At 37.1% G+C, this 12860-nt stretch overlaps 1 protein-coding gene across 4 annotated transcripts in view; it reads left to right on the top strand.

Moving 5' to 3' along the window:
* The window catches only part of CACNA2D3 (calcium voltage-gated channel auxiliary subunit alpha2delta 3), a 386281-nt gene that overhangs the window by 294932 nt on the left and 78489 nt on the right, over positions 1-12860 (top strand). For all 4 annotated transcript variants that reach the window (XR_015806076.1, XR_015806075.1, XM_088171533.1 and 1 more), the window contains 8 exons: positions 4759-4830; positions 5063-5124; positions 6955-7022; positions 8679-8724; positions 8877-8974; positions 9836-9929; positions 11047-11142; positions 12271-12392. Coding sequence is in view for 2 of the 4 variants with exons in the window: in XM_088171533.1 (XP_088027659.1) it covers positions 4759-4830; positions 5063-5124; positions 6955-7022; positions 8679-8724; positions 8877-8974; positions 9836-9929; positions 11047-11142; positions 12271-12392 (658 nt within the window). In the remaining 2 variants the exon portion in view is untranslated. The remainder of the gene's footprint in view (positions 1-4758; positions 4831-5062; positions 5125-6954; positions 7023-8678; positions 8725-8876; positions 8975-9835; positions 9930-11046; positions 11143-12270; positions 12393-12860) is intronic.

Below are 12860 nucleotides of genomic sequence, written 5' to 3'. Positions count from 1 at the left end.
AATGTCTCATCAGTACTGGCCCAGACAACTGATGAAACTCAGAAATGAGTTGAACTTCTTTCCATGAAAGGTCCTTCTTTCCTTAATGGAAGTAATTGGAGGCTTTTACTTAACGTACAAAGTGAAAAAACATCAGATGAATAAACAAAATTGGATTCTTTGACCTACGTGCAGAGCAGAGTTTCACTCCAAACTCTAACTTCAGACACATGGGTAGCTGCAGAAGCATGAGTTCTGTGTCTATCACACAATGCTTTCCATTAACCTCATTTTTCAGTGCTCCACCTACTCTGTAGTTCGCTCTTTATCTTATTCTTTCTTACCTTTCAGGCTTAGCCTTTTCTGCAGTACTGTATCAAAAGCTTTCCTTATGTCCATGGCTTAACCTTTGCCTGTTCTTTCTGTCACTTCCTCAATAAATCTGATTTGTTAGGCATGATTTGTTTTGTGTGAATCTGTGCTGACTGTCCCTAATTAAATCGTAACTTTCCAGGTGTTCACCTTTCTGTCCCGTAATTTAGTTTTTCCCGTAAGGTCCCTCCTGCCAAAGTCACGACTGCATGTCTGTATTTTTCATAGATGTCTCCTCGATCCCTTCTCAAATATCAGCCCTGTGTCAGCTTCTCCCAGGTCGCTCGGACCTCTGCTTTTGCAGAGAGGTTTGAATACATGCACTGAAGGTTCCCATATTTACTGTGTCATGTCCTTCCAAAATCTGGGGTGGATCACGTACAGCAGCCCCTGGAGTCTTGTCAGTCTTCAGATGTCCTAATTTCTTGATCTCTGTTCTGACATAAGTCTGTATTTTCTTTCTCCCTTACAAAATATATATCTTGCATTCCTGTCTCTCTCCACCCCTGGGTGGATAGTGAGACAGTTCATCTATGTTTTGAGCAAGGTCTGTTTCACCAGGTGATGGATGGTCCTCAGCCTCTCCTCAGAGGCCATTTCACTTCCTAAGTTGAAGTTTTGTGTTGGAGTGCACACACAAACTTTTTCAACGTTTTTATAGCTTTGTGTCATTTTCTATGCACACACTATTTAAGGTTTCCTCGTAAGATTTTCATATATTGTAGCAGCCTTCTGCAATCTTGGCAATCGCACTGGTCTCATGTTTTATACCCTGCTTTTTCTCTTAACTTTGATCGCATATTACTCAATCAGTTTCTCTGATGATAACCTTTTAAAATTTCCTCTGTCCTTTCACATGTGATTGCTGTAGTTACACACAGATTTTAAAACTTCATGATTTTTTTCTTTAAACCTTCATGATTTTTCTTATTATTTCTCCTTGGTTTGTTTTCATTTTTTCTTTATATTTATTCCATTACTTCCTCTGCTTAATTTTCATATTTTTAATCCCTTTTTAAAAATCATTTCTTAGTGGAAGTTCAGTGGTTCCGATAATGGAACATTGAGCTATTTTTTTTTGACATTGAAAATCAAGTTTTATTTATAATTGAGATTCTCTCTGAGTACACATGAAAGTCTAGATTCAGCTTTCTCTAAGTATTGCCTTTGATTGAGACCCCTAAGGTCCATCACTTTTTCTGAGAAATTCTTACAAAAAATATTGTCTTATCTGAAGGCTACAAAAATTTTATTTCACGTTTTGATGAAAAGTATTTACATACCTTTCATCTGAATCTTTCTTTCCCCTATAAAATATGCTTCTTAGTCGTAAATATGCTTTTTAATTGTAACACAAAAGCAAGCTACATGTGGCTCTGCATCACCCAGGGCCTTGGATTTGATGTTCTTGATTTTTTTCTATGCTTGGGTAGTAAAGCATTGTTTATTCAACTGCAGAGGGAAAGAATTAATGTATTCATATAGCTGCTTTTAATAACATAGACTACTACTGGTATAGTTTTCTCCTATGAAACACTTACAGAGAAGCTGATTAAGACATTTTCTTACTTTTTGCCACATTAATTTCATGGTCACATAGTTTTCCAAGAATATGGAATGATCTCATCCTGCAGCAGTGAAACTGAGTTGTTAGGAATTGATTGAAAGATATTTTGTTGAAGGAGCAATAATGCTTATTACTCTGAAAGGTGAAGACATGGGTTTTCTCCAGTGATCCAATGAGGAAAAGGTGGCCAAACTAAAGTTAGAATTTTTTTCACCGTGAAATATTGTTGTCATAAATATATCAGCTCATTTTCCAGGTTTACAATACTTTCTATCTTGCTGTTAAGGCATTTTATTAGAAACAGAAATTTTAGCATGAGCTTGTTAACAGTGTCTTCCAGCAAGGTTTGCAAATACACAGTACCAAAGAGGAGAAGTTTCAACTTGGATAGAAACCTTTTTCTCGTTAACTCACTTAAAATTCTTCTGTTATAATTTCTAGCTGAATGAAATATTTTTTTTCCAAATTAAAAAAAAAAAGTCCATGAATGAATTTTTTGGGGCTTGAGGCCAGCTGAGGCAGTGCTTATTTTATGCATTTGAGGAGGGAGATGAAACTGCAGAAGAGCTGAGAAACTGGATTACAAAGCCAAGAAATGCAATCACAGCAAGCAGGGGGAAAAAAAAAAAAAAAGAGTAAAACTCTAAATCCCACATGCAGACTTGATCTTAAACACTACTGAGAGTTTGGAGATCCTTTTAGTAAATCTATGACTTGCCTGAGGCTTGTGGGAGGAATGGGTCTTAGACAACTGCAGGCACCAATAGGAGAAAAATGAAAACCATGTTAAAGATAAATGGAACTGTTCTGTAAATGTTAGAAAGTAGATGGTTAATTAAGACCAGCTCTCCAAGTCCAAAACCACAAAACTTAAAATAGGAAACTATTTCCAGAATTGCCTATTATGTATTGTTAAAAAAAAAAAAAAACACTACAGTAAAATATATGCTTTATTTTATATATGCCTCCAGCTAAAAATTATTCTTTTACACTCACTGACAGAGGAGTAAGACTGTTAATTGAAATCTAGATGCCCTAGAATTAAATTGAAGGAGCTGCAAAGTTTGCAGTTTTTGATAGGTTAGCCATGCTCAACTTGTTTGTGAGAATAAAACTCGATATTTCACTGGCAAGTTTGGTGATTCTCTGTGGCCTCCATACTAACTCAGCCTGCAGAGCACGTTGATATGTCTGTCGTCACAATTTCTCATTAAAACTCAGCTGAATTGCTCGATCTGGCAGGAGGTACTGTAGAACAGGAGGTATTTATTCAGCAGGAACATGATGTCTAAAATTGTGTTTAGATAGATATGCAATAGAAGAGACATAAAAATGCTCATTGTGTCAATATTTTCCTCCATTTCAAATGTTGAATTGATTTTTAATAGTGGAATTTTCAAATTGTAATGAAAATTACAGCTGCAAAAGATCTATAGGTGCTTTTTCCCACAAAAAGCAAAATAACTCATGTCTTCCATTAGTAAATCTAAGAGTGTTGAAATTAAATATTTCCATTTATGGATGGTGTAGTTGTTAAACAGCAACTTTTTTATTTCTTCCCTAAAGTGAGCTGATAAATAGGCAAATTCAAAACCTGAAGGCTGAGGATTTCTCAGAAAACCTGTCTTGTCTTTCCTGTTTAACCCAGAGACCCTGTCCTCAGACCAGCTGTGCTGGGGTGGCCTGTCCTCATCCCTGGGGACATTGATGCTCATTTTGGCTTACAGGCCTGGGGGATGGTTGCTGGGTTGTTTCCTCTTCTTTTCCCCATCATGACACATTCACCTATGAGAGAGGTTGTGTGTCCTTTGGGAGGAAGGCAGGGAGCACCAAGGTGTGCTAAGGGCAGAGGTTTTAGGGATGATGGGCCAGGGACTTTGCAGCCCCCAGGTTTGGGAGCCTGTAGCTCATGTAGGAAAAAAAAAAAATAGTTACAGGAGAAGAGTTTGTGTTTGTAGTGGTGATCTAAAAAGTAACAGATTTAACTTGCAGAGCAGCAGCTAAATCATTGTGTGTAAACCCTTTTCCATTTGTTTTCTGTTTTCCCTAGCTTCTCTGAATTTTTGGCCTATAAAGCAATGAAATACATTTTTGAAGGGGATTTAAAATGTCTTTTGGAAGACTTGGAGACGTCCAGGCCAATTGTTCAAGCTGTGACTGACCTAGGGCTTCCACTACAGACCCAAAATTTAATACCTTGCAAAGGGGTGCCTGGACACCAATGGACAACCAGAGGCAACTGCAGAGCACTGTAGCTGTGTGTTCCCACTGGATCATGTTGCTGATCAAATGGGCTGTCATGCTGGTTTTCATGGGCTAATGTTAATTTTTGATGCAGTTAGGATGAAGTTTCTGGTGCTTGTTAAGGATGTAGCCCGATCTAGATTCTTAGGCAGAGTAAATAGTGTAAGATAAGTGGGGTTTTCTCTTTTTTTTTTGTTTTCTTGTTATCTGTGTCATTGTTGATGTGTTTAAACTCTGGGCTCTAGTCTAACCAGCTAAATCCAGCCAGGAATCTAGTCCTTGCCTTGCCATGCAGTAAATGTAGAATAATAATCCATTATACTGTTCATACCAAATAAAATCCAGATTACTACACAAAAAGGTGTTTTACTCTGAAGGATGCTATCTTATGTACCTTATCTTGAAATTACATGGCTTATACAGTAACTAATAAAATCTGTAAATGGCTTCTCCAGTGTGTGGTAGAATTACTGGAAATGAAGAAATGAAGAAAATTTAGTGCTACTTAGGCCAGATGAGTGTATTGGAGAGCTCAGAGTTAAAAGGATTACAGAAAAAGCAAATAAAGGAATTGACACACATTTCCTTCATTTCAGCTTCGAAATGCAATGGTGAACCGGAAAACAGGAAAATTCTCCATGGAAGTGAAGAAGACAGTGGACAAAGGGGTACAATGTCTAAAATACTGTTCCAATGAAATATAAAGCAAGCAGATAATTTTAAAATTATTTTTAAGGCTGCTTTAAATATGGTTCCCTGCAGTATCTTTTTTTTTCACTCACTGAATGTAAACTTTGCTTCTAATTATGTCAGTGACTAACCACTTGATCTTTTATACATTTCTTATAACAAACTAACTTCTTCCCCTCTCCCCTTCTGACTTTCTTGTTCTGAATCTAGAAGCGGGTCCTGGTGATGACAAATGACTACTATTATACAGACATCAAGGGTACTCCATTCAGGTAGAGCTGGCCATAATAAATGGACGTTTCATCCAACTCATTGGATTTCTGCTTATACAGAGCTTGTGAACTCATTAAAAGCTCATCAGCAAAGGCTGACAATGAAATATCCCTGGACAATGCTGAAAATAGCAAGGAAAAGGAGCCTACCAGCATTCCTTTCAGCTTTTCCAGGGATGGAAAGTTTGTGCAAGCTCACACAGGCAAACTCACAGTGTTTGTCATGGCTTACATTTCATTGAAAAAATATTCAGTTGAGGTTTCCATTGAACGAAAGGCTTTCGCAAGTACTCGGAGAGCTATAAATACTATAATCCATTTAAGTAACTACATCTTGAGCCCCATTTTATTCTTTTTTTCCACAACAAGAATGTAATGTAAAATGAGATAGTATTTCACTTCCAATTTGAGGTTTGGATGTTTTCATTCTCTGAACTACCTTCAGTGTGTTTCTGTAACTAAAACCAAGTAAGCTGGTAATATTGGCATATATTTTGGGAGAAAAAGGAAAAAGGAAAAGAAAAACAGATAGTCACTTTAAAAATGCTGATATTTGAACTAGAAATAATCAGCTAACAAAAGAGTCCTACCTGTACTTTGCACTTAAGGCAGGAGTTTGGCAGTTGTGATACTCAACTGAAATTTTCTTCAATGGAAGAGTTTCGTATAACTCAAGATACCTTACCACACAGAGAAACGACAGACACATTTCTCTGACCTCTAATGCATGTTAAAATTCACTCATGGGTGGGTTTCTTGTTTTGTCTCTATTTCGTGGAGGTTTTTTCTGGTTGATGTAAGTTTTTCTTTTGTTTATTTGTTTGTTTTTCTTTGGCATTGGCACTCTTGCCGTGTTAGGTAAACAGAAATGGGGCTACATACATGCATGCAGTGTGAGTTAACGGTGATAAGGACAGAAATATGGTTAGGAAAACTGTCCTTTTTCAACGTGGTATGTATCTAGTTTTGGGTTATTGTGTAGATTTGGGACAACTGCACATTGTAGTGTCAAAGATGTTTGGTGTTCAGCCCTTTCCCAGACTGAGCTGTTGATTGCAGCTTGTGTGCTCTTGGATTTGGTGCCTCCCCATGTACTTCAAGTACTAGCCCGTGCATTTGCAGTCTTGCTGATGACTGCAGATTCCTAGCTCAAGATAATCCCCTTCAATGAATGATTGAATGCCAGAAGGTATTCTGTGTTTGTGTTCAATAGCAAGAGGCATGGGATCCCCCAGCCACTTGGATGTTCTAAATGGTAGACTGAAAACCAGACCAAAACACAGTGTATAACTGTTGAGAATTTATGAAGCTGAAGTCAATATAAAAGAGCTATACTAGCTAAAAATATGAAACACAGAAAAATTAGTCCAGGAGGAGTCATGATGCTGTTGTCACATTTGAAATTCTTTTTCTCTCAGTACCTCCATCAATTCCCACACTTCTGTAGTTTCTCAACAGCTTAGTCTGAATTACAAAAAATTGTCTCCTTCATTGTAAGGCCATGGTCATGTTCAAGGCTCAGCCGAAGAAATCTCATGCTGGGTGAACAGCAGTGAGCTTTGAGGGGCTCATTTATTAGTTTGCCAGGGAATAATGGTTTACTGCACCTCTAAGCACACATAAATACAGCCAACTGTGGCAGGCACATCAGAACTGAGACATCATTGAAGCAACTAATTGAACAATAAATATAATTGGTGAGGGTTTGGAAACAAACAGTTTTAAGTTAATCATAGTACATGAGCTGGAAACATTAAGATGAAAATAGCTCTGAATGTGTGCTATTGTTTGTCTCACAGATTTCAAGGTCTGCTTTATTTCTCTGCACAGTTTAGGTGTGGCTCTCTCTAGAGGACATGGAAAATACTTCTTCAGAGGGAATGTAACTGTAGAAGAAGGTAAGGTATCTTCTCACGTGGTTTGCACAATAGTTTTATTGATAATTCGGTTGGTCCTTGTCTGCAGACTCCATACGGGAATTAGACTTTTTTGTTTAAAGATCTGTTATTTCACAGAGCATAGTCAGACTGTTTGTGAATCTTCTTTAGATGGGAGCTTCTTCCATCCTCCTCTCTCAGTGTCCCAGAGAGCAGCTCATAGCCCAATGTTAATTATTTCTGGTGTTTTCTGAATGAAGTAACCACTAAGAGTACTGTAATGGCTATAGGTTTTGTTCACAGACTATACATTGTGAAGTCTTTCAGAGCTATAACTGGTTTGTGCATTTACCTACAAGGATTTACATGTTTATAACAGTAGTAGAGGTACCCAGGGAAAGAATTGTTCTTTGATTTGGCTTTTTGATAAGTCCTTAACTAAACGAGTGGAGGAGTCAACTGTGTGTGGTGATAAAGGTGTTTGGCAAGAAGGTTTCTGAAGATGAAGGAAGAGTGGAGCATTTTAGAAGGTTGAAGGGAAGGTTGAAAATTTTAGAAGCTGCTCAGCAAGAAGTGTTTCAATAGAGGAATGCTTTCTGAATTTATGCTGGTCTCTATTTCTGATTCCTCTACTTGTTTTGTCAGTGATGTTAAACAAGACAGCTAATTTCTTCAGATCTTTGTTCTTCCGATGTATTTTGGGACATGAATATATTCTTGTACTCAGGAGAGATACAAAAAGAAGTGCCTTGAGTACCTGCACAGCAGCTACAAAGAAGGCACATCAGGGGACTTGGAGCTACTCACTGCCCAGACTGCTCCCAGCATCCCTCTCACCGATGTTCCTTAATCCACCCACACATCTCTGTCACTCTGAGCCCCAGATGCACCCCCAGAAGTGTTAACAGAACCATAACTAACATTTCCCACTCCTACCTTCACCTCACTGTCCTCCCCAGGGACCACAGTTTTAGTTCCAGTTTTGGCTTCCCTGCCCTCCTTAGTCCTGGTTCATTAGGTACTCTGGGGGGGTTAAACCCAGATGCTGCCTTCTGGACCCTGTTTGCTATTGACAAGTGTTTTAAGAGTTTTTAAAATTGCCAAAGTACATTTTTATTGTGCTGTATAACTAATGATATAGTTCTTATTTACAAGCATTTGTGTGACCTATTAGTACAAAAAATCTTTTCTGAACAATCCCATAAATTGCTGTTTGTGTTCATGGGCTGTGTGCTTAGGTTTTGAGGGAATTGTTCTCAATTTTTTTTTCTTTATAAGAGAGGAGAACAACTCGCATGAAATGAGAAGTGTGTATTTTAGCATAAAGAACTTTACTGGCCAAAGAGTATGAGGGAGTATGAGCAGGAGTCTGTTACCATTTTGCATTTGTCTTTGCTCAGATTGTCTTCTAAACTTTAAATATATTATGTGAGTAACTCATATAAGTTAAACATATCAGCATAAAATTTGTTTCTTACCTTTTCAGTTTTAGATATGATTTAACTAGTTTTGCCAGTTTGTTAGACCCTAAAGTGTATTTGAACATAGTTTACTGTGATTTATTTCATTATGGTAATAATGCACTTTCCAAGAAGAGTTTATATTATGGAGTGTATGCAAATAACCATCTGTTACCCAGACTTCTCCCTAAATAACCCATTATTATTCCTGTTACAGGTTTGCATGATTTAGAACACCCTGATGTATCTTTAGCAGACGAGTGGTAAGCCTTAAATAAAGCATGAAATTAGTGTCTGTTACCCTCCTTGGTTTCATATTGTTTGTGCTTGCAGAGCCCAGTTCTTTATGTTCAAAGACAAAGAAAGATTGTGCTTGTACATATAACTTTTTACTGTTTTGACAACGTGTTCACAGGTCCTACTGCAACACTGACTTACACCCTGAGCACCGGCAGATGACTCAGCTAGAAGCAATTAAACGCTACCTCACAGGAAAAGAGCCCCTGCTCCAATGCAAGTACTTGGTGAAACATGGATTTGCAGCCTTTATTCCAGCTAAAAGCTGTCATTCTTAACCTTCTACAAAATGCTTCAAAAATATAAATTAAAAAAAAATAAACTCATAGAATAGTTCACCCGGTGATGATTTGAGATAGGATTGTTTAGCTGATGCTCCTCTGCAATTTCCTATGGTTTTGAGGTTCTCCCGAGGTATCAATAAAGATATAATTATTTATTAGAATTAATTTTTATGTATTATTAGTAGTAGTATTAATTATAATATAATTTTTCAACTTTTACAGTAAACTATTTTCCTGTACCAAACATTCACGTTTCTATTCAGCTCGTGTAGCTGTACTATGCAAAATTATTTGGTTTTATAAATTAAACAGGGCTGATGGGAATCAATCCTTGGATGGCACCTCTAAAGGATATACCAGATATTTCATGAGTATTTTAGGGAAGATACATATGTAATTGGCATTTCTGAACTGCAAAGCAGAATTAAAAATGCAGATCTGTGCATATTCTGTATGTTTGCAGAAATGCAGAGTTTTGTGACTGCTACTAGACCTACTTGTTGTAACCTTATGGCACATGCAGACATGAGCACTAGATAATATATACATGAATGAGTTACATAAAGTGGAGTATCATTGGGTTTTGACCTAAAATTGCAATGAAATTATACATGAAAAACTGTATTGTGGTAAAATACAGTGTAATATTGTGTAGTAAATGCTTTGTAGTACAAAAAGTTTGAAAGCATATCACAGATAAAATGAAGTAAAATATAAGATAACACTATTGTTTTGTGATCTAAAAAATTCTTTATATGCACATACATTTACTGATTTTATTGTACTATGGTAGGTGATAAAGAATTGATCCAGGAAGTTTTGTTTGATGCAGTTGTGAGTGCACCAATAGAAGCTTATTGGACCAGTCTAGCATTGAATAAATCAGAGTAAGTTATCTTTGTATCCATCATTATTCATCAGTCATGGCTGTATTTTTATTAGTTATGTTAATGAAATGGTGGGATATCTAACAAATCCTGATATGATCCTAAATACTACCAAGTTTGAGTTCAATCTGAAGTGTTTATCTTGCAGAGTATGTCGTGATGATTACCTGAAATGTTACCCAATTTCCACAATAAAACTGATGAAATTTTACCTTAATTGCAGCTTATAGTTCTGTGCATTTTTAACAAAGGGTACTTGAGAAATTTAATGCAAAATTTACCAAAATTATTGAGGGTACTTTGTCTCAGAATAAATTATATATAGAAAAACTTGCACCGGCAAATAATTTCTTTGATCCTTGATTTGTTTGTTTTCCAGAACTACTTGGGATTCAGGTTCCTGTTAGGGAGAGCCAGGAGATTAGCCAGTCCTTTTCAGAGTTTATATCTTCTAGTTCATTCATTTATGCTATGATGTACTAAGGAGTTAAATAACAAGTTTTTATCCACTAGAGTAAACAAGTGTTAAGCTTAGCAGTTTGCATGAAGTAGAGTGGTTGAAAGGCAATTCTGGGGATTATCCTGGTAATGGGGCTGAAGTTCTTGCAGCCATACAAGAATTAGTTTTAAAATAGCTTGCTACTGATAATAGTGCAGCAGAAGAGTTCAGTCTGAGCCTTTTTTCCCAAGTTCTAAAGCTAAAGCCTGTCCTGATGGCAGCTAAGTTTGACTCTCAGCTACCTGTTTTAAATCTTTTTGCTTACCTGAGCAATAGTCACACCTATGACTTCAGCATAAATATAGCCCAGAAATGTTATTAAATAGTTTGTATATAGCTGTGCCACACCTTTTTGTTCTATTATTCTATTCCTACAAATCCTAAAAAGTTTATTGTGTTTGGCTTTTTGTGGATTCTTGGTCTAAATAGCATTTCTACATTGCATACTATTCAAAACCCAGATGACTATAATGTAAAAAACAGCATTTAAAAGTAAATCAATAAATAAGGGAACTCTGCTTACAATAATCTCTCAAAAACGTGTGCACTTGTGCTTTCTGTGGCAGTGGGGCAGCTTTGTCTGTTTGCTGTCTTAGCTTGTGTTCTGCACTGTTTCAGGAACTCTGACAAGGGAGTGGAAGTTGCTTTCCTTGGCACAAGGACTGGACTCTCTCGTATCAACCTGTTCGTGGGCCCAGAACAGCTCACCAACCAGTAAGTCACAAACTCTGCCTGGCAGCCACAGAAGAGGGAAGAAAAATAGTTTATTTTGATGAAGCCCATCTACTGTTTCTTCACACAGAACAAATTAGAAAGATATCCTAGGATCCCTTAAATTATTTATTTCACTGGAACATTTGGAACAATGAACTGTTTTACACCTGTAGCCTATAAATTTGCTTTCCCTGCACACACACTCCCATCCCTCTTCAGAGCACAATTGTGAACATGCTACACCTCTAACTACACCACCTGCAAACAAATACCTGTAAGCTTTTTCAGTGATTTTGCATCATTGTTGTGGGAAATATTTTTGGAAATTGAAATAAAGCCAAGTAACAGAATTGGACTGGGTGAAAGAGCAGTCAGGAGACCTCAGCATACAAAAGTTTGCCATTTTCCTTGGAGAACATGTAATCTAGTGGAGGTATTATGCATATAAAGGAAAATCTGTGTTTGATATTTATGATAAACTAACTTGATTGGATATGAAGTTTTGTGGGCTTATCTGAGGACAAATATTGTTGTACAAGTAGGTGACATCAACAGCACTACAATTTGTTACTGTCAGACAGAAAACCAGAACAATGGAGTGCACATTATACTTGTTCTTGGCATAAATTTTCTTCTGTCAACATTCCCTGAAATTATTGAGGAATGAAGTATTTAGTTGTCCAATAACAGCCCCTACATAGTATTTTGAACACAGGCTGTAAAATTACCTTTTTTTCAGTACGTAAGAGTGAATGCCAGTGGCAACAGACTACCAAATCTCCAGTGCCTTTTCCACCTTGGGCAGTTCACAATTCTTATATTGTGCTGAAAGAAAAAGGCTTTTTAGACTAAGCATTTTTATTTGTACAAATTAGTAAAAATTGTTTTAGTGGTCCTTAGAGGTACTATTTTTTAGTGCTTTTAATGTCTTTCACAACAAAAGTTACTGTGTGTCACAAATAATTATCAGTAACTAAATTTAAATCTTTTGTTGAACAAGTGTTATTAGAAAAAATTGTCCCAAACCGTTTTTTGGTAAAAGATTGCATTTATTTTTGTCTCTCAAAGCTTGACATTATTGTGTGCCATCAAACAAACATTTGTTTTCTTTCTCTCTTTTTTCTCAAGAGACTTCCTGACAGCTGAAGATAAGGAGAACATTTTTAACGCTGACCATTTTCCACTCTGGTACAGAAGAGCTGCTGAACAAATACCTGGGAGCTTTGTCTACTCAATCCCATTCAGCACAGGTCTGTAACTTTGTCATTCCCTAAATTCTGAATCATGTGTGATGCTGAAAGGATCCCAAGTGTGTCAGTACAGAGTGGGCTTTGTAGCAAATATCAAGTATTGATCTGAAATAGGCATTGAAATTTGCAGCTACTTCCCTGGTCCTTTGTCTCTCATGGGGCTGCAAGCAAAACCCCAAGCAAGATGTGGTGTGACACTTCTCATTTCATATTTGCACAGGCAGAACTACGTTTTAAAAAGTATTTTAACCAGGGCTAGTCCAACAGAGTGAATTTTCACATTATTGAGAAGCCCTGCCAGCTGTCACCTGCACTGCCCCTTTAGCAGGGGAGGCAAAACCTGATGTTTAATTTCAGTGTTTAAGATTGTTTTTGGCATGCTGGGGAATTTCAAATGGCAGTGCCAGTATGTTCTGTGCATATGTGATGTTCCCTGTTTTATTTTCTGAACACTGTATCCACATAGAC

Source organism: Sturnus vulgaris, chromosome 11 (assembly GCF_052056855.1).
Source record: "Sturnus vulgaris isolate bStuVul1 chromosome 11, bStuVul1.hap1, whole genome shotgun sequence".
Classification (NCBI taxonomy): domain Eukaryota; kingdom Metazoa; phylum Chordata; class Aves; order Passeriformes; family Sturnidae; genus Sturnus; species Sturnus vulgaris.
Note: the sequence above shows the minus strand (reverse complement) of the source record. Positions and strands in the feature narration are given on the sequence as shown.